The sequence below is a fragment of the Anarhichas minor genome, unplaced genomic scaffold (genome assembly GCF_050575085.1).
Source record: "Anarhichas minor isolate MPS153535 unplaced genomic scaffold, ASM5057508v1 ptg000056l, whole genome shotgun sequence".
Lineage (NCBI taxonomy): Eukaryota > Metazoa > Chordata > Actinopteri > Perciformes > Anarhichadidae > Anarhichas > Anarhichas minor.
Genome location: NW_027466502.1, coordinates 1,227,501 through 1,248,747, shown reverse-complemented (window position 1 = coordinate 1,248,747; position 21,247 = coordinate 1,227,501). Strand labels below are relative to the sequence as shown.

The 21,247-nt window shown below is 46.6% G+C and overlaps 1 protein-coding gene across 1 annotated transcript in view; it reads right to left on the bottom strand.

Moving 5' to 3' along the window:
- abcd1 (ATP-binding cassette, sub-family D (ALD), member 1) overlaps positions 1-21,247 on the bottom strand; it is a 35,009-nt gene that overhangs the window by 6,470 nt on the left and 7,292 nt on the right. Inside the window, 10 exon segments of the mRNA XM_076076344.1 lie at positions 9,785-9,869; positions 9,953-10,098; positions 14,326-14,471; positions 18,054-18,096; positions 19,132-19,292; positions 19,576-19,766; positions 19,938-20,073; positions 20,076-20,114; positions 20,190-20,377; positions 20,897-21,054. Coding sequence (XP_075932459.1) covers positions 9,785-9,869; positions 9,953-10,098; positions 14,326-14,471; positions 18,054-18,096; positions 19,132-19,292; positions 19,576-19,766; positions 19,938-20,073; positions 20,076-20,114; positions 20,190-20,377; positions 20,897-21,054 — 1,293 coding nt within the window.

The window sequence follows — 21,247 nt, the reverse complement described above, 5'->3', positions numbered from 1 at the left end:
GGGCAAAAATGATTTAGCCCCCCTAGCTGCGCGTTCTCGTGCAGACGAGCACACAGGCGGAGAGGACGAGCAGGAAAAGCATATATTTTGCGCAGATATCATATTTTACACATATTACTGGGTACATTCCATAGTTCAAAAACACAAATATTGACAATTTGTATAATTTATGATTATTATAATTTTTTTTTTTTTTTTTTTTTGTGGCTCAAGGTGGGGCCATGCCCCATTGCCCTCTATTGGCCAGCCGCCACTGCCTGATACGCTGCTTTCCTCCCCAGAGTCTCAAAGTCCCCCAACTGGGGTGTCTTTAGAGACAGCAGGATGTCCTCCTCATCCTCCCACTGTCCCAAAGCAGGACAGACAGCCAGGGGTGGGAAGACATACTCACATTCACCGTCCCATTGGTCAGATAGTGTACGGTCTCCAACAAACGCTCTGAGGACTTCTGGCAGGGAAGCACAGACCTCCTCCACCAGCCTGAGCAGCAGCCTGCTGGACCGGATGTTGATCAGTGGTGTCATCACAGCTCTCCGCTGGACTGTGAAGACCTGCCACGCCTGTAAGACGGACTGGTAGAACGGTGTTAGACCAGTTAAATCCACTGACTGGGGCTGAAGTAGGAACAGGTGTTTGTCATAACCTAAACGTCCGGCCCTCCTCAGCAGCACACAGGCAGTATCAGTCCATGGCAGGCCGAAGCTGTCTGCAGTCTGAAGGCTGTGATGGGTGATGCGATGTCCACCAGGCCCTGCCCTCCCTCCTGGACCGGCAGGTACAGCACCGCAGATCTCAGCCAGTGAAGCGCTGACCAGAAGAAGTCCACAACTGCCCTCTGGATGTCTTTAATCAGGCCCTGTGGTGGAGGCAGGACTACCAGTCTGTGCCAAAGGGTCGAGGCAACCAAGGCATTGACAATTAGGACCCTCCCCCTGTAGGAGAGCTGAGGTAGCAGCCATTTCCATTTAGACAATCTGGTACACACTCTCTCCATAGCACCCTCCCAGTTCCGTCTTTGAAACTCCTCTGTTCCCAAAAAAAACACCCAAAACCTTCAAGCCCTGCCTTCCCCATCTGATGCTTCCTGGTAGCTTTGGTATTTCTTTGTCTGCCCACTGCCCAACCTGCAAAGCTTCACTTTTCTCCCAGTTTACCTTTGCTGAAGATGCCCTCTCAAACAAATCTAAACTGTTACCTAGGAACTGGATATCCCTCTGGTCTTTGACGAACACATAAATATCATCAGCATATGCTGACACCAGCGAGGGCCGCTGAGGCAGCCCAGGTAACATGAGTCCTGATAGACGGGATCTCAACCTATTCAGAAGAGGCTCAATGGCAATGGAATATAGCTGTCCAGAGATAGGACATCCCTGTCTGATGCCTCTCTGGACATGAACTGGACAGCTCAGCGCACACACCCCCACCTTCACCAGACAAGTAGCCTCCTTGTACATCAAACCCAACAGTGACACAAACCCTTCACCAAAACCAAAAGCTGTTAAAGTGGAGAAAAGAAAACTATGATCAACCCTATCAAAAGCCTTCTCCTGGTCTAATGATATAACCCGAACATCAATATTATACAGTTTACAAAAATCCAACAAGTCTCTCATGAGAAAAATGTTATCCATGATGGATCTGTCCGGTACGCAGTAAGACTAGTCTCTGTGGATGATGGACTAGAAAGTTCTTAAGCCGGTTGGCGAGCACCTTGGAAAGAAGTTTATAGTCTGTTCATAACAACGCCACCGGTCTCCAGGTCTTCAGTAAGGACAAATCTCCTTTTTTGGGTAACAGTGATAGTACTGCATGCCGACATGTCGTTGGTAATAGGCCTGTCTGTGAACACTCCTGCAGCACCTCCCACAGGTCGGCTCCCCAACACTTCCAGAAGTGTTTATAGAAGTCCGCAGGCAGTCCATCCAGTCCAGGAGCTCTCCCAGCAGCCATCTGACCCACAGCAGCGGTCAGCTCCTCCAGGGAGATGTTGGCGTCCAGGACAGCTCTGTCCTCGGGGCCCAGCTGAGGAAGGTCCTGAAGCAGCTCGTCAACACTCTCTCTGTGGTTGTCCTCCTTCCTGAAGAGAGCGCTGTAGAAGCTTACGGCATGTTGTCTCATTTCAATCGGGTCAGTCGTCATCTTACCATCAGGGAGGCGGAGACACACCATTTGTTTGGTCCGAGAGACGGACTTCTCCAGATTGAAGAAGTAGGAGGTAGGAGCATCCATGTCCCCAACACTGGTGAACCTTGACCTCACCAAAGCTCCTTTAGCTCGTTCCTGTAGAAAGGAACCTAGTTGCTGCTTCTTCTGTTGAAGCCTGTGAGTGTCTGTGCGGTTGTTTTGTTTATGGGAGGGAGTGTTACGTGCCGTGTTGTGTTAGTGCTCTCCCTCTGTTTTCCCTCAGTCTTCTCGGGTGCCACCCTCTGTCCCGGATGCCAGCTGCAGCGGTTGATTGGACGCGGCTGCATTCAATCGCGATTAGCTGTGGCTGGTGGCTAAAAGGAGAGGAGCTCCTGAAGGTCACCATTGCGTTTTTGTGTTTATCATGTTGTGTCGCCCTCTGACTAGCAGAGGGTAGTTTTCTTTTGCGGCCGTGTGAGCTGGGTGGGGATCAGTCCCTGGTGGAGGTAGGCGTTTCAGGGTTTCGGCCGCTGATGTTTGCCTTTCAAGTCGCCTCGAGCCCGGCACGCTCCAGAATATAGATAGGTAAAGGTTTGGTTAGGCAGGATCTTAGGTGGTTTTTAGTTGTTGTTTTTTTCATTTGATTTCATTTTCTAGATCCTCAATGACCCTTTTGACTTTTACTGTGGAGTGACTTGTATATTGTTGAACAAAGACACGTATATGTGCCTTTCCTACATCCCACCACTGACTCAGGGACTCAGAGTCGCTCTTCTTTTCTCTCCAGATTCCCCAGAAAGCCTCAAACTTTTCACAGAAATCACTGTCCTGAAGCAGATTAATGCTAAAGTGCCAGTAAGAGCTGCATTTGGTGGTTGGTGAGGTGTGAACATCTAAAGTGACGAGGTGATGGTCGGTGAATCTTACTGGGTAAATGTGACTATTCAATAACCGGTTACTAAAACTATGAGATAGGTTAACCCTGTCCAGCCTGGCTGCCCTAATGTTCCCATCCAACACCTTCACCCATATGTACTGTCTAGCCCGGGGATGTTTCACCCTCCATACATCCACCACACCTGATTCTGCAATCACCTGTGATAAGGTGGCAGATGACTGTAAATGAGGTTCCTCTCCTGTTCTATCCAATAAGGAATTTATGCTGCAGTTCTAGTCCCCCCCCCCCCCCCATCACTACACACTCGTTGTGATCACACTGCTGCAGGACATCTCTGAGTTTGTGGAAGATGTCTGTTCTGTGTGAGCCCTGGTTTGGAGCATAGATGTTGATAAAAACAAAAGTAATGTTTTGTATTGATGCTCTGACCACTAAAACCCTGCCTGTCACTATCTCTGTGGAGGAGACGATGTTAACATCCAGCCCAGGTGAGAACAGAACGGCTACACCTGCAGATAGGTTGGTCCCATGAGACAGGACACACTGGCCCTTCCACCACAAACCCCAGTCTACCTCATTGTGGGTCGCTGTGCGTTTCCTGCAGGAAAACGATGTCTAGTTGTTTCTGTGTGATCATGTCTGCAGTGACCGCCCTATTCTGTCGGTCCCTCCCACCGTCAATATTTAAAGAGCCAACCCTCACCTTGTGCACTGAGAGATGAAACAGAGCGGTGATGTAGACAACTAGAAATAACAGTAACAGAAAGATTAAGTGCAACACATTCATCATACACTCACTTAGAGGTTTTTAACCTTTTGGAACCTTTCCCTTCATCTCTCTTCTTTAGCTTCCTGAGACTCGTCATGAGCTTCTTTAGACGGAAACGTTTCTTTTCATCTAAATCCTCCAAATCAACCTCTCTCTGTAATGTCACAACACTTTTAATGAACTTGTCTGCGTCTGGAAAATACTCTGAAACCTCTACATCGCCCCCCGCGGAGTAGTGACCTCCGCCGGCTCGTCATTTAAACACCTTGATCATAGCTATGAGACCTGGGCTGAGGCCAGAACTCTCTCGAGTCTTCCAGAGGTAAAGGTGCTCAACACGGTCAAAAGCCTTTTCTTGGTCTAGAGCAGCGGTTCCCAAACTTTTTAGGCCACGCACCCCCTTCTACATCCTGACCGAGTTCACGCACCCCCAATCCCCCACACCTCAAAAAAAAAAAAGCAACAGAGCCTATTTATAGCCGCATAAAAATCGAACCAATGAGAGAACAGTTTGCTCGCGCGTGGCGTTTGTTTACAAGATAAAAAACACAAAAAACACAAAACATCTTCCTGCACCGTGCCTTCGAAAAGGTAACGGACGTACACCAGAAGATTGGCCAGATTGGCCACATGTGTAGACTCATCTACTTGCAGAGAGTAAAACTCACTCTTCTTCACGCGACCGACTAATGTAGCCAGGATGTCTTCGGACAAAGCATCGATGCGGCGACACAGTGTTGTTGGACACCGGGATCATGTCCAACTTGTTTGCTTCTCTCTCTCCAATCATACATTCCACCATCTCTTTGGCAGCTGGCAAGCACACGTCTTTGGCGATTGTGTGAGGTAGCCCCTTTCTTGCTATTCTGTGACCAGATATGAAGCCCGTAGTGCTTTTTTTGTGGACCCAACACATGAATGAGACTGCAGTTGTTTTGGGCTGTAACTCCTCCAATTTCGATATAAAAATGTAAGGGGCTTTTGACTTGCACTGGCATGCTTGGTGTTCAGGTGGCGACGTAAATAAGAGGGCTTCAGACAGCTGTTAGCCAGAACCTCACTGCACACTACACACTGTGGCTTTGGGCAATCTGCATTGCCAATCCAAGTGAAGCCCAGACCAGATCATTTTCATCATATTCCCTCTTTTTTCACCTTGACCCCGCGATGGGTTGTGCTCCCGATTTGTCTGTGCTATCCCTTCCTCCTTTTCGGTCTCCTCCGTCTCATCTTTCTCTGACTCCTGCTCAATTTATTCTCCCGGTCTCTCCCCAACGCACCTCTCCGTTTCTCTCGTCTCCGATTCCTCTCTCTCTCTCTCTCTGTCCCTCTCCTCTTTTATGACCGATAGCTTCAGATGTCCCACCTGACAGTTTCCCCGATTTCAGCCAGTTTAGAATATTTGCATGAATGTTGCTGAATGAATGAAGTTAGCTGTTAGCTGTCGTTAGCTGCACAAGCTAGGCTAGCTAGTGTGTACGTAAAAGACAGTCTGGCGGCAGGAGCTCAAGTGCATTTATTTATTAAATTGTAAGTTTTTAATTTTAAATTTAAATCTTACAAAGGGAATTTTTATAACTCATGTTTTTATTTTGTGAAAAATCCCACTTCAATTTTTTTAAATTATATTTAATATTAATTATTACACCATTACATTTTTCCTCTCGCGCACCACACTTTGGGAATCCCTGGTCTAGAGAAATGAGACCAGTTTTAATGCCCAAAGAACCAGAGATGTCCAAAATATCACGCATTAAGGACACATTGTCCAGGATGCTCCTACCAGGCACGCAGTAGGTCTGGTCTCGGTGGATCACCTTGTCCATCACTTCTCTTAGTCTGTTGGCGAGCGCTTTGGACAGGATCTTATAGTCCGAGCAGAGAAGGGACACAGGACGCCAGTTCTTCATCTCTTGCAGGTCTCCTTTTTTCGGCAGTAAAGTTATTACTGCCCTCCTGCAACTGAGTGGCAGCATCATGTCTTTAAAACTTTCATTAAAAACAGTTAACAGATCCTCCCCCATCACGCTCTATCGGGATCCCGTCAATTCCGGGGGCCTTCCCCCCCTCCATGCCCTGCAGAGCCGCGTACAGTTCATCTGTCATCAGAGGACCCTCCAACCTGGCGTTCACATCCTCTGGGACCTTTGGAAGCTCTCCACAGAAAGACTCAAACAGTTCATTGTCATTGGTGTATTCACTACAGTAGAGTTCAGGGTAGAAACTCACCGCTCTCCTCCGGATCTCATTTGCGTCTCTGACTTCTTGCCCTGAATCAGAGCGTAGAGCATGGATGACCCTGCTCTGCCCATTCTTCTTCTCTAGGCCGAAGAACAACTTTGATGGTGCGTCCATCAGTGCTGCGTTCATGAAGCGGGACCTGACCAGCGCCCCCTGGGCCTTAGTGCCCAGCAGGTCTGTAAGAGCAGACTTTTTAGACTTGAGATCTTTATTGTGATCTCGAATTCCAGTGGATTTAAAAAAAAAAAAAAATCTTTTATTGAAAGACAAGAGACAATACAGAGACATAACAACAAGAGGATGACAAGAACAGTGGGATAAAAGCCAGCAAACATCCTATAGTCAGTTGTGTATGTGTGTGTGTGTGTGTGTGTGCATGTGTGTCCTTCAGCCTTTTGAGATGGGAAAAAAAAAAAAATAATAATAATAATTAAAAAACAACAAAAAAACACAAAAGAAAAACAGGTTAGTATGTGTGCATATGGATGTTCATGTATGCATGTACGTGGGTTTCAATTGGTTGTCAGGCAAGAAAAACAGCAAAACAAAAACAATAATAATAGTAATAAATACATAAAAATATATGTATTTATACTTATACAAATTTTAATATTAATGGGATGGGTGGTGTCACATTTGCAGAAACATAGTGAGGGATGACCAGGTGGAGCGGTGTTCTGTTGTATTGTATATGATGGACGAGGTTAGATTTCCATTGAAATATACTCTATCATTAAGTTTCTCCAGTGTGTGATATGTGTGTTATTCCTTGATTTCCAGTTCATGAGGATAGTTTTCTTGGCGATAGTTAGGGCCACGAGGAGTAATCTGCGGTTTGTTTTACTCAGATGTATTGTTGAGATGTCTCCTAGTAAGCACAGTGAAGGGGATAATGGGACGAGGCAGCCCAGGAAGACAGATAGTGACTCACTTATTTCTTTCCAAAAGTGATTAACTGGTGTGCAGTGCCAGGTGGCGTGAACAAAGCTATCCGGGCTGTTTTGAGTGCAATGTGGACAGATATCTGACGTGAATCCCATTTTAAACATTTTTTTGCCCAGTGTAATGAATTCTGTGAAGTATTTTATACTGTATTAGTTGTAAATTGGCATTTTTAGTCATGAAGTAAATATTATTGCAGACTTGATTCCAGAAATCCGCATCAGGAGTGATGGACAGGTCTGATTCCCATTTTCGTGATGGTATGGATGATGTTTTGTCAGACTGTGATATTACTCTACATATTTTTGAGATTAACTTTTTTTGAAGAGGGGATATTAATTAATTCTGAGGTTGAGGGGGGTAGTTCTAGGTTAGTGGCCTTAGTGGTAAGTTTGGATTGAACGGATGATTCGAGTTGCAGATATTCCAAAAATTGATTGCTCCTGATGCTGTACTTCTGAACCAAGTCGGGGAATGAAACCATGGTGTTATTATTGAAGATGTGTTTCAGATGAGTGATGCCTTTAGCGGACCATGTGTGGAGATTAAGAGGCGTCTTGTGACTTAGAAAATCAGGATTGTTCCATATGGGAGTAAAATTTGAAGGTGCAAAAGTGATGTTAGTGATTTTGTGGAATTTCCACCAGGCTGTCAGAGTTTCTGCTACTGTTAGTGTTTTGAAACAAGGATGGCGTTTGATAGATTGGCTTAAAAATGGTAGGTCAGAAATCTGAATGTCCTTACAAACTGTCTGTTCAATATCTAACCATGTGTTGTCTGATTGGTTGGGGTGGATCCATTTAAGAATGTATTGAAGAAAAAAATGTGGAGCTTCAAGTCCTTGTGTTTTTGGTTTTTGTAGAGTGGCCAGTTTAATTCTTGGTGTTTTATTTTTCCAGTAGAATTGAGTGATGCGATTTGAAACAGGAGTTGGTGGGTTGAGATGGTATCATTGTGAAAAGGTCATTTATTTTAGGAAGTATTGTCATTTTAACTGTAGCTATTCTGCCCATGAGTGATAATGGTAGGTTCATCCAGCGGAGGAGGTCGTCATTTATTGTTTTAAGTAATGGAGTGAAGTTGAGTGTGAACAGCTCTGACAGCCTGGGGGAAATATGTATTCCCAAATACGTAATGGCACCTGTACAAAAAGGGATAGGTGGTGTATGGGCTGCCCCATCCCAACTGTTACTATCTAATGGAAGGATGGATGATTTACTCCAGTTAATGGAGTAGTCTGAGATATTAGAGAATGATTCCATGACTTTAATAGTTTCCTGTAGTGATGAGTAGGGGTTTTGTAGGAAGAGCAATATATCATCTGCATAGAGACTGATCTTGTGATGGGTGTTGAGTGTTTGAATTCCTTTTATGTAGATGTTCTGATGAATGGCTGCAGCTAACGGTTCAATGAAAATGGTGAAAAGTGAGGGAGAGAGTGGGCATCCTTGCCTAGTCCCCCTGTGCAGTGTGAAGCTTTGTGAGGTTTGTCCATTGGTGATGACAGTGGCTGAAGGTGAAGTATACAGAATTTTAACCCAGTTAATAAATGATTCCAAAGCCAAACCTTTGCAATGTGCTTGTGAGAAATGTCCAGTTTACTCTGTCGAAGGCTTTTTCTGCATCTAAGGAGGCTATGATGGTACCAGTTTGTTGTAATGATGAGTAATTGATTAAATTAAACAGTCTGCGTGTGTTAGTGGATGAGTGTCTACCTTTGATAAAGCCGGTTTGATCTGGATGAATTATGGATGGAGTGACTTTCTCTAATCTGTGAGTTAGTGCCTTAGTGATGATTTTAATATCTACATTGAGAAGAGAAACGGGACGGTAACTAGAAGGAAGAGTTGGATCTTTGTTTGGTTTGAGGAGGAGTGATATACTGGCTGTGTTCATGTTGGCTGGAAATTGCAAATTTTGTTTTATTTCAGTTATCATTTTGTTAAAGAGTGGAGCTAGAATGAACCAGAAGTGTTTATAGAACTCAGCTGGGAAGCCATTGGGATTAAAATATTTAATCGCATGGATTTTTTGCGATTAATCGCGATTAATCTCATTGTTATGGCAAAGTTCAATAATGAATTCAAAAGTAGTGTATTGCGCACTTTTATTTTAAAAGTACTGCTATATGAACAAAAGGGCAATACCATTTGGTTTAAACACTTTAAACACATCAGGTGCTTTTTAACAGCAGTATTCCCTTTACACAGTAGAGATCATATTTCTTATATTATATCATTCTTATATCATATGTATATTTTCCCTTTAACTCACGAGATGCAGCATGTTTTATACTTAATGTGAATATAATTCATACTTTGTTGGCATCGTATTCTGAAAACCGGATGTTGTCTCACATTAATCTTTCCGCTAACTTTCAAGGTCCTTCGCTCGCTCCCGATGTGTGCCGTTTAAATGCGTTTACCGTGAATTTCAGCATATAGGTGCACTAACATGTAAGTGTCTGCTGAGTTGACCGCAGCGATGTCCAGTAGTCTCCAGGGAGCAACAGCTGGTGCACGTTGTAACGCTGTGTATTCTAACTGGCTGCAGTTTGTATCCACTTCTCTGTAGCATTTGTTAGCTTGTCTTGCTTTTGTTTATCTATACTTCTCCCACACGCTGCATCAACGTAGTCTGCTGAAGACTTCCTCCACGGACTTTCAAAATAAAAAAATGCGTTAACGCGCGATAAAATAATTGTCGGCGTCAATTAATGAATGCGTTAATGCGATAATAACGTGTTAACTTGCACAGCACTAATAATAATATATAAGTTACTACTATGATGTATAATATTAAAGTACCGGTGGTAGAACATGCGAGCCATCCCCATCCTCTGTTTCTCTCCTCCAGACAGAACGTCTTTCCAGTCGCTGACCGACTCCCAACCTGAGGAAATATCACAGTATCAATCACAATACTACACGAAGTACTACTGTTAGAGCAGATATGTAGTAATAGTACACACTGACCTCCCTCTCTGTCCAGGATGTAGAGCAGGTGGACCGTCCCAAGGATTTCCTCCAGACCTGAATCTGTAAGTCCTCTCTGGACCATCTCCTCCACCGAGTCCGGGTAGATCACCTGGTCTCTAAGGGTCCCCTCTGACATGTAGGGTCTGTACAGAACATAGTACTACATCATTACTACAGTATTAGAATTAGGTCCACAGTTGGGGCGGGCTCAGGTTTGATATATTGATCTCCTCTCTCTCCATCTGTATATGTCCCATTACAGGTTGAATAGTAGCAGCAGTCGTAGTAGTAGTAGCAGTAGTAGCAGTAGCAGTAGCAGTAATAGCAGTAGTAGCAGTAGTAGCAGTAGTACGAGCAGTAGTAGCAGCAGTAGTAGTAGCAGTACGAGCAGTAGTAGCAGTAATAGTAGCAGTAGTAGTAGCAGCAGTAGTAGCAGTAGTAGTAGTAGCAGTAGTAGCAGTAGTAGCAGCAGTAGTAGCAGCAGTAGTAGCAGCAGCAGTAGTAGTAGCAGTAGTAGTAGCAGCAGTAGTAGTAGCAGTACAAGTAGTAGTAGTAGTAATAGTAGTAGTAGTAGCAGCAGTAGTAGTAGCAGCAGTAGTAGTAGTAGCAGTAGTAGCAGCAGTAGCAGTAGTAGTAGTAGCAGCAGTAGTAGTAGCACTAGTAGTAGTAGCAGCAGTAATAGTAGCAGTACGAGCACTAGTAGCAGTAGTAGTAGTAGCAGCAGTAGAATAGAATAGAAATATACTTTATTCATCCCCAAGGGGAAATTTGTCTGTGGCAGCAGCAAACAGGGTTACACAATAAAATTAAAATATAATAAGTATGGAAAATGCACAATATATACAATATAATAAAACAGAGCAGGACCTATTAAATTTAAGAAAATAAAGTAATGAAAATGCACAGTCTATACACTAAATAGAATCGTATATATTAACTAAGTAGGAAAAAATAAACTAAACAGTAGTGCACAAGATCACCAACAGCAGCAACAACAGTGTAGCAGTGTTATAGTCTTGTGTTTGACTTGGCCAGAGGTGATTTATTATAGAGTCTTATAGCAGTGGGCAGGAATGTTCTCCTATATCTTTCCTTGTGACAGCGGAGCTGGATCAGTCTGTTGGAGAAAGTGCTCCGCTGTCCCTGCAGTAGGTGGTGGAGAGGGTGGTCTGGGTTATCCAATATGGATAATAGTTTCTTCAGTGCCCTCCTCTCCACCACCTCTTCCAGATAGTCTTGTTTGCAGCCAATGATGGAGCCGGCCTTCTTAACCAGTTTGTTAAGTCTGTTGGTGTCTCCGGCTCCAATGCTGCTCTCCCAGCAGACTACGGCGAAGTACAGTGCACTGGCCACAACAGACTGGTAGAACATCTCCAGCATCTTGCTGCACACGTTGAAGGATCGAAGTTTCCTCAAGAAAAAGAGTCGACTCATCCCCTTCTTGTACACAGCGTTGATGTTGGTCTTCCAGTTCAGTTTGTTGTCGATGGAGACACCCAGGTACTTGTACTCTTCCACCATGTCCACATCCTCTCCCAGAACTCTCAGCGGTTGTGGAGCGGTCGTCTTCCTCCTGAAGTCGACCACCATCTCTCTGGTCTTGGCCACGTTCAGACGCAGGTGATTTCTACCGGCCCACTCCACAAAATCACCCACTACTGCCCTGTACTACTCCTCCCGTCCGTCCCTTATACACCCGACCACTGCAGAGTCATCAGAGAACGTCTGCAGATGGCATGACCCTGAGTTATACCTGAAGTCAGTGGTGTACAAGGTGAACAGGAAGGGAGACAGGACAGTTCCCTGTGGGGCTCCAGTATCACTGACCACCCCATCAGACAGCACACTGCCCAGTCGGACAAACTGTGGTCTGCCTGTGAGGTAGTCAGTGATCCAGGAGACGGTGGATGCGTTAACCCCCACCACCCGCAGCTTCTCACTCAGCAGCACTGGTTGGATGGTGTTGAATGCACTGGAGAAATCAAAGAAAGTGATTCTCACAGAGCCACCGGGTCTGTCCAGGTGCGACTGAGCTCGTTGCAGCAGGTAGATGATGGCGTCATCCACTCCCACATGAGGCTGGTATGCAAATTGCAGAGGGTCCAGTGAGGATTTCACCCGCGGTCGGAGGTGGGCCAAGACCAGCCTCTCCAGCACCTTCATCACATGAGATGTGAGGGCAACTGGTCGGTAGTCATTGAGGCCAGATGGTGTCGTCTTCTTTGGTACAGGAACCAGGCACGACGTCTTCCACAGCACCGGGACTTCCTACTGCTTCAGGCTCAGGTTGTATAGGTGTTGCAGGACAACAGACAGCTGGATGGCGCAGGTCTTCAGGACCCTGGGGCTGATGCCATCAGGTCCCGCAGCCTTGCCTTGGTGGAGTCTCTCCAGCTGTCTTCTCACCTGGTTAGTCATCACAGAGAGGGGGGGGGGGGGCGGTCATAGTGTCGGTGGTGGCAGAGCCCTTTGAAGTGGAGGGCTCAGAGTCCATGCAGCTCACCAGGGGGGACAGAGGGGGAGGTGTTTGGGAGGTGTGGTGTGTGGAGGAGACAGATGAGGGCTCTGAGCTAAACCTATTGAAGAAAGAGTTTAGCTCGTTGGCACTCTCCAGGGAGCCCCCTGGTTGTCTCCCTCCCACCTTGAAGCCGGTTATCTGCTTCATCCCTCTCCACACCTCCTTCACGTTGTTCTGCTGGAGTTTGGCCTCCAGCTTCCTCCTGTAGGAGTCCTTGCACTCCCTGAGCTTCACCTTCAAGTTGCGCTGGACTCTCCTGAGCTCGTCCCTGTCCCCAGACCTGAAAGCTGCTTTCTTCTTATTAAGAAGAGCTTTCAGGTCACTGGTGATCCATGGCTTGTTGTTGGGGAAGCAGCGTACAGTCCGGGATGGTATGACGGTTTGTTCACAGAATTTAATGTATTCAGTGATACAGTCCGTCATGCTGTTGAGGTCCTCCCCATGTGGTCCACACAGCACATCCCAATCCGTTGACTCAAAGCAGTCCTGCAGGGCGTCATTAGCCTCCTGAGACCACCTCCTCACAGTCCTGGTGGTCACAGGCAGCCTCTGCACCAGAGGAACATACCTGGGTGTCAACAGGATCAGGTTGTGATCAGACCTGCCAAGGGGGGGAAGGGCAGTGGCACTGTATGCATCCTTTGCATTAGCATACAGAAGGTCCAGGGTTGTATTATTTCTTGTGGGGCAGTCAACATATTGGTGAAAAGTTGGCAGGGCTTTATCCAGGGTGGTGTGATTAAAGTCTCCAGTAATTGCCAAAAATGCACCAGGATGTTGAATCTGCAGTCCAGACACAGTGGAGTGGATGGTGTCCACTGCTGTCTCAGCGTCAGCTGATGGGGGGATGTATACAGCGACAACAATGGCGGACGAGAACTCCCTCGGCTAATAATAAGGACGCATCCCCACGGCTAACAGTTCAATGTCCGGGCTACAGAAGCGTTCCTTAACACACACATGGTCTGGATGGCACCACCTCTCGTTCACATACACAGCAATCCCGCCACCTCTCTTCTTGCCGCTCTGAACAACGTCTCTGTCCGCCCGAACAGTCCTGAAGCCGGGCACCGACGCACTGTGGTCCGGGAAATCCGCGTGCAGCCATATCTCCGTGAAACACATGACGCTGCACTCGCGGAAGTCCCTCTCAGTCTTTACCAGCGCGCCGAGCTCGTCCGTCTTATTTGCCAAAGACCTCACATTCCCCAATAGTATCGCCGGTATCGAAGGTTTGTACCTCCTCCTCTTCGCCCTCCGTTTGGCTCCAGATCTGCAGCCCCTGCGTCTTCTCCGTAGCTCCGCAGGGATCACAGGCCTGGCGCCGGGCAGCAGCCGCGGCTCACTCAGCGCGAACAGCTGATCGCGGGAGTAAACAATGGCCCCGCTCATTGTGTGTGGCTCTCCGTTACAAAGAGGGAGAAAAGCAACAGAAAGCCACGAGAAAAGTTGAGAAAAAAGTTACGGTCCGTTGTCTGACCGTAAGAACCAAACGTTAAGGAGAACGAAAAAACTAAAAGAAGAGAGGAAAGAGTAAAAAAAGACTAAAATTAAAACACAGGGAGCTGCTGCAACAGGCTGCCGCTGGCACGGCGCCATTTTGCGTAAATAGTAGTAGCAGTAGCAGTAGTAGCAGTAGCAGCAGCAGTAATATTAGTAGCAGCAGCAGCAGCAGCAGTAGTAGTAGCAGTAGTAGCAGCAGTAGTAGCAGTAGTAGCAGTAGTAGCAGCAGTAGTAGCAGTAGTAGCAGCAGTAGCAGTAGCAGTAGTAGCAGTAGTACGAGCAGTAGTAGCAGTAGTAGCTGTAGTAGCAGCAGTAGTAGCAGTAGTAGTAGTAGTAGTAGCAGTAGTACCTCTGCGGGATGTAGAACATGTACTGTGGATCTGGACGGTACAGTACTCCTCCATAAACAGGCCACAGTCCACTGAGGATCCTGAACAGAGAACTCTTCCCACAGCCATTTGGACCTGTGATCAACACATTCATCTTCTCGTCCACCTGAGAGACACAGAGAGACAAGATGTAAAGAAAAGAAAAAACACAAAGTCTTGCTGATGGACATGATGCGTTTCCCTCTCTCTGTTGCCGGGCGGATTACCAAGTGTCAAGGTTGTGTCAGCTTTGGTTTTCTAAGAAGCAGTGGCGCGTCGTGCATGTTATACCTGGGCCTTCTGTGCTGTCCTACTACAGGTGAATCACCTCCTAATAACCTCATGATGACGCATCAATCCAGCAAACCTGCAGCGGATCCACGCATTCCACCACACAAGAGCACGAGCCATTCAAATAGTATTCATAAAAACCACACGATAGACAAATGAACAGTAGTAACGTTACTGCAGATGTAAAAAAACAAACGCAGTTTGTCACTCAAAGAATGCTGTTCCCTTAAAGACAAACTCCATCCTCCTTTCTTTGTTAAAGAGTTTAATCCCAGTACAACGTCTCAGTTCCAGTAAGAAGTCCTTCTCCATTCATGGACGCCAGTGATGACAGTCGAGCCTCCCCAGTTGTATTTCGCCGGTCTGCTGCAGCAGGTTCACAGCGGGGCTGGGATCCCACCTCCACCGGGGCGCCCACCGGCCGGCGCAGGCCGCACGCCGGGCCGCGGTTATGGAGCTGTTTCCCTGTGAACGTGTTCGTTGAGTTGTAGATCCACTTGAGTCTCTCCAAAAGTTTTCAAATGCTATGGCGTCCTCAGGTTAGCGTAGCTCCAAACACCCAGAGCTCATTTAAAATGAAACACATTCAGCCATAACATGTGCAACGCTTCTCCAACGCTGTCGGCAAGAAATAGCTGCTGAGTCAGCGCTGCTAGCTGTGGTTGACTGACCATTTCTTAAGATGTCCAGCTTTTCCTGAAATGTCCTTCTTGAGAAAGGCGTCGTCAGTAACTCCACCACTAAATCCGTTTCTCCTCCTTATTCAGCCATTGAGTGTTAAAAAACAAAGCTAGGTAAAAAAATAATAATCTACACCAAGCAAAACACTAAAAGTGTCATAACTTCTTCCATATCTTTGAATTTGAACTCTCACTACTCCAACTAAGCTCTGCTGTTAAGTTTCGTTTCACGATAGTCACGTGCTCGCCCACTGACCAATCACAGCACATGCTGCACCTCACTGCAGAGCTGCACCTGAAAACTGAGCTACGTGTTAATGCTGACGTACTTGTAGGCCAGCTAGCAGCTCTGACACGTCAAAGAATACGCCCAACATGTCAAACTAAAGATCTGATTGGTTGAAGACTATGAAAATCAACAATATCATCCCCATTCACTTAAACTGCACATGGATGCACTTGTGAGTCTGCAGGCCTCTGCTTCTGTTCTTACCTAGAGACACAGAGGTGAGATCTGATTGGATAAAAGCTCTACTTAAAACAAGCTGCACTGGAAGCAGAGCAACTGAGGAAGACAGGAGCTGTGCAATGAGAACATAAGATAATGGGAACAATTAGTATACTACATGTAGTGTATTTAAGAAACATTATTAAATTATTGAATATCTATAACTTTGTGATTGTGTTTAGGCCAGCAGAGAAGGCCTTGCAGGCCCTGACGGCCCACCACTGATAAGAAGTAAACTCTCAGTTTCAGATAACTTGTCAAAGATGTCCTTGAAAATATTTACATATTACATATTCAATCTGCTGTGTGGACAAAAGATGAATTTCTCAAGTTTGTTTTCCACATTTTTTGGCATCGACAGTCCAAAGTTAAAGTGTTTCCCGGAGTCATGAGGAGGTCATGTGTGAGAGAGGAGTTTGTTTTCATCAGGTTGGTTTGGTTAAATTTTTTAACTCTGCTGTATGGACCTGCATGTTTTAACTTTTGGAACACTGAGAGTTATTTTGTTAATGGACACACTTTTAGTACAAAAGGTTTAACAACACTTGCATATAATATTATTTTCTTAATACGCTGCTGTTTGGAGTGCTTTCATGTAGAATAACTGCACATTAAGTTTTCTATGATTTAATCTACTGATTAAATGAGACGTTTTGTCTGATAATATTTTTTTGGCCCCCAGCAACAATCCAGGTTCCTCATGTGGCCCCCCAGGAGAATAACTCAGATATGTGTCTCAGAAACAGCTGTAAACTGATGCAACTGCACAACCTGAAATCTGAGAGGACCAATCACAGAGGTCAGAGGTCAGGAGTCACACCACAGAGAAGAGATTCTGTTTCCATCAATGTTCTTCTTCTTCTGTCATGTTTCCTTCTCTTTTTCAGTCTGACCCACACAATGTCAGCCTATAATCCCTCCATTGTGTGTCTGTGCTCTCACACACACACACACACACACACACACACACACACACACAGAGATCCAGTAAATGCTAATGAGCTCTGACCTGTGACCTCAGTCAGAGATGTATAACTGGTGTAAAGAATGAGGGATTAAAGGAGGACAGCACTGAGCATGCTCAGTAGCACCGTGACATCACCAGCACTATGATTTTAATATTTAACTGAACGTGTTTTACATCACGTGTTGTTGAAGTACTCAGATCCTTATAAATACATCGCAGAAATGTAGTAAACAAGTACCTCAAATGTGTACTTAAGTACATAACTGATGTAAATGTACACGCTGCTCCTAGAAATGAAGTATCAGCTCAATAACAAGTAGAGCTGCATGATCACATGACAACACTGACACCATGTGGTCACCTACACACACTGCATCACACAGCTCTGTGTGTGTGTGTGTGTGTGTGTGTGTGTGTGTGTGTGTGTGTGTGTGTGTGTGTGTGTGTGTGTGTGTATTTAACTAACTGGAGGGATATTGAACTACTAGACTCAGCTGGAATAGACTAAGTATACTATTCTAGTTTCTACTAGTTTTATTTGAGCTGAACCTTGCCTGGTTCAGTGTTAGAACTGTCTGCAGTCTTTGTGTGTGTAAGCCAAGTGTGATTCCAATTTCAGCTGGCTAATTGCTCTGTGATTGCGCTGTGAAGTGGGAGAGGCGGGGCTTCCACTCCCGGCAGACAATGAGCAATCAGTAGGTAGCTCTCCTTAAGCACTGTTGGTGGTTGGAAGCGTCAGGCAAACGAAGGCAACAGGGCGACTTTTTCAAGCCCGAATTCGTCAAGCTAAGACTTCTCAAGCGTGTACTTGCAAGGTTTATATTTGTCTACCATGTGTTTGATCCTATGTCTGTCCGTTCCTCTGTCCGGTGGTCACGTAGACATTGGGTCACTCCCAGGTGACCCCACTAACCTCATTTATCCTACTCTCTCAGCTCATGGCGAGCAAGTGGTGGCGGGGGGGCTCTGGAATTGCCAGTCGGCAGTGCCGAAAGCTGAGTTCATCTCGGGCTACGCTTCCTTGCTCTCTCTCAGCTTTCTTGCTCTAACTGAGACCTGGATCACATCAGAAAACACCACCACACCTGCAGCTCTGTCAGAAGTGTACTCTTTGTCTCACACTCCCAGAGCTGCGAGGCGAGGTGGTGGTACTGGCCTGCTACTCTCCCCAAAATGGAAATACTCTCTTGTCTCTGTTCCACAGTTCTCCTCGTCCTCTTTCGAATTTCATGCGGTTACTGTCACTCATCCGGTCAAGCTCACCATTGCTGTTGTGTATCGCCCACCGGGGCCTCTTGGTGAGTTCCTGGAAGATCTCGACACATTAGTCTCGCACTTCCATGACGATGGCTCCGCACTCATCCTGCTCGGCGACTTCAACATCCAGACTGATAAGTTAGAACCTCTTCTTTCCTTCCTCTCCTCCTTTGACCTTTACCCCTCTTCTTCTCCTCCTACCCACAAGGCCGGCAACCAGCTGGATCTTATCTTCACTAGACACTGTTCTACTGCTAACCTCTCCGTCACTCCCCTCCAGCTCTCTGACCACTATTTCACGTCTTACTCCCTCTCCCTCTCCTCTCCCCCCGTACTTCCTCCACCTACCCACATGGTTTCTACCCGTAGTCATCTCCACTCCCTCTCCCCGGCTGATCTTTCCTCTTCTGTTACCTCTGCTCTCCCTGACTCTGAATCCTTCTCTCTCCTATCCCCTGATACTGCTACTGATCTTCTCCTCTCCACCCTTTCCTCTTCTTTGGACAACTTCTGTCCCTTCACCTCCAGGCCTGCATGGCCAACTCCACCTGCCCCGTGGCTGTCGTACTGACAGACTGAGCCTAAGAGAGGCTGAGCGAAAATGGAGAAAAGGCAAACTCCCGGAGGACCTTCTTAACTTCCAATCTCTTCTCTCCACATTTTCCACCACTCTATCTACTGCTAAAGCTGAGTTCTTCTGCTCCAAAATCCTAACCTCTGCTTCCAATCCTAAAAAAACTCTTCAGAACTTTCTCTTCACTCCTCCAACCCCCACCCCCACCTCCTCCCTTCTCCCTGATGATTTCGCCAACTTCTTTGACAAGAAGGTAAACTATATCAGATCCTCGTTCTCTCAGCCCCCCGGTCCCTGTCCCCCCTCTCCCTCTCCAGCTCTTCCCCAACAGCTCTCTGTCCCCTCTCCATGCCCCATCTTACCCTATCTGGCTCGACTCTCCCCTAACGAGGTCCTCAACCTTGTTACATCTAACCTCCCCACCATGTGCTCCCTTGCTAGCCCTCTTCCACTACACTTCTTCACACTTTACTAGTCAAATGACCACAGGTCACACAGGTGTGTATTCACCGTATCCGGTGGCGGTGATGATGGGCACGGCGACCATCAACAGGCCGGAGGCGCTCCATACGTACTTCATGAGGAACTGTTCCAGCATGACGTACCACAGACGCTTCTTCAGGATCTGATGGATCTGAGAGGACAGAGACACGTAGCTGTGCCATCTCCACCTACGAATCAAACACACCCAAACTCATTATCATCAGGACAGGGCCATCTCCACCTACGAATCAAACGCACCCAAACTCATCATCAGGACAGGGCCATCTCCACCTGCGAATCAAACGCACCCAAACTCATCATCAGGACAGGGCCATCTCCACCTACGAATCAAACGCACCCAAACTCATTATCATCAGGACAGGGCCATCTCCACCTACGAATCAAACACGATGATGTGAGGTGATAGTAAACTCTACATGTGTCAGTGTTTGTCCACTAGAGGGCGCTCACCTTGTGTCCTCCATAGAAGGCGATCTCCTCAGAGTTGGCGATGATGCGAGAGTGCATGTGTCTCAGGTCTCCTTTCCTCTTGGCCTCCTCGGCCACCAGCTTCCCGAATCGAGGCGAGCAGGAACGAAGGACTTTGGCGGTGAGCACCACCACCAGGCCGGCAATGACGGACGGCCATGTTGTGTTTGCTCCTGCAAGGAGGAAGAGGACAGTCTTCATCAGGACGTCAGATGTTTAAACTGGAACAAAGGTGCACCGGGTGTAACATGTGGACCATGTGTACTAGGTGTACAATATGTGGGTGTACCAGGTGTACACAAGTTGTACCAGGTGTACCATCTATAACAGGTGTACAGGTGTACCTTTGGACTGGGCGGTCTGCAGCAGGGTGTAGCAGGTCACCACCACGTCCAGGATGGGTTTGGTCAGGTTCGAGTAGAGATGAGCGACTGAAGCTGAAAACATGACGATGTCCTCAGTGAGAGACTGATCCGGATTAGACAGACGCGACCGTCCATGTTACTGACCCGGTAGTACGTCTGCAGGGACAGGGGACAGGTGAGCGTGAGGCATTCAGGGACTAAAACAAGGGTTCTCTAATGACTGTGTGTTACCTGGTTGGTGAAGTACAGCTGGTAGGCGTGGTCGACCAATCGGCTCCTGAACCTGAGGGCCAGCTGACCTTCCAGGAATCTAATGGTGCTGTTGATGAAGGTCGCAGGAACCGCAACGACGAGCCACTTAGAGAGCTGCAGCACGAAGGCCTGAGGGTCCTTCTGAACGATACACCTGACGATCACACCTGAGAGATCAATGGTACTGATGATCAATACTGTGATTATAATACGTGTAGTGACTTTAACAAATATCCATTTGTATATATTAAAGCCACTGGGGGGCGAACGGGAGAACTTGTTCGGACGCGTGTTCCACAAACATTTTACTGTCCAATGCGCTGTCTTTCTTTAGATCCGTTGATCCACTTATTCAAATGCATATTGACACCGTAACAGAATACAGGATACTTTACAGGATACTATAAGACCTTGAAACTACAAGCTCGCATGCCGGCTGACACGATACCTTGACACGTTGACACGATAACACGGTCAAAAACTGTTAGCTTCCTGTCCACACACACACCTGATCCTCATTACCAGGCACTTACATATATGCACTTTTAGGTTAATGTGCCACCCACTGTTCAATGTCAGAACTGCATGTGTACACACCCCATGTTTCCCTCAAAGACATAAGAAAACAACAAAACCACATCATGGCTCCAACAATGTGTATATGTATATACATGTATATAACTGACCGTCCAGAGCAGCCACGTAGATGGACAGGAAGGTTCTGGACATCAGGGTGAGCGAGTGCAGAGCCAGCAGACCGATCTCTAGACACAGGAACCGTGGAAACAAGAGCTTCAACAGACGAGACAGTCTGAGGATGAACTCCTTGTTCACTGACGGAGACCTGAGGACACAGAACCACATCCTGTAGTGGATCTGGAAGACCAGGAGCCGGGATCATGGAGCCAGATTAACAGTTAATCCAGCTATCTTTAACTAGGGTTTACCTCTGGTTTACTTCTGGTTAAACACTGGTTAATCTCTGGTTTACTTCTGGTTAAACACTGGTTCATCTCTGGTTTACTTCTGGTTAAACA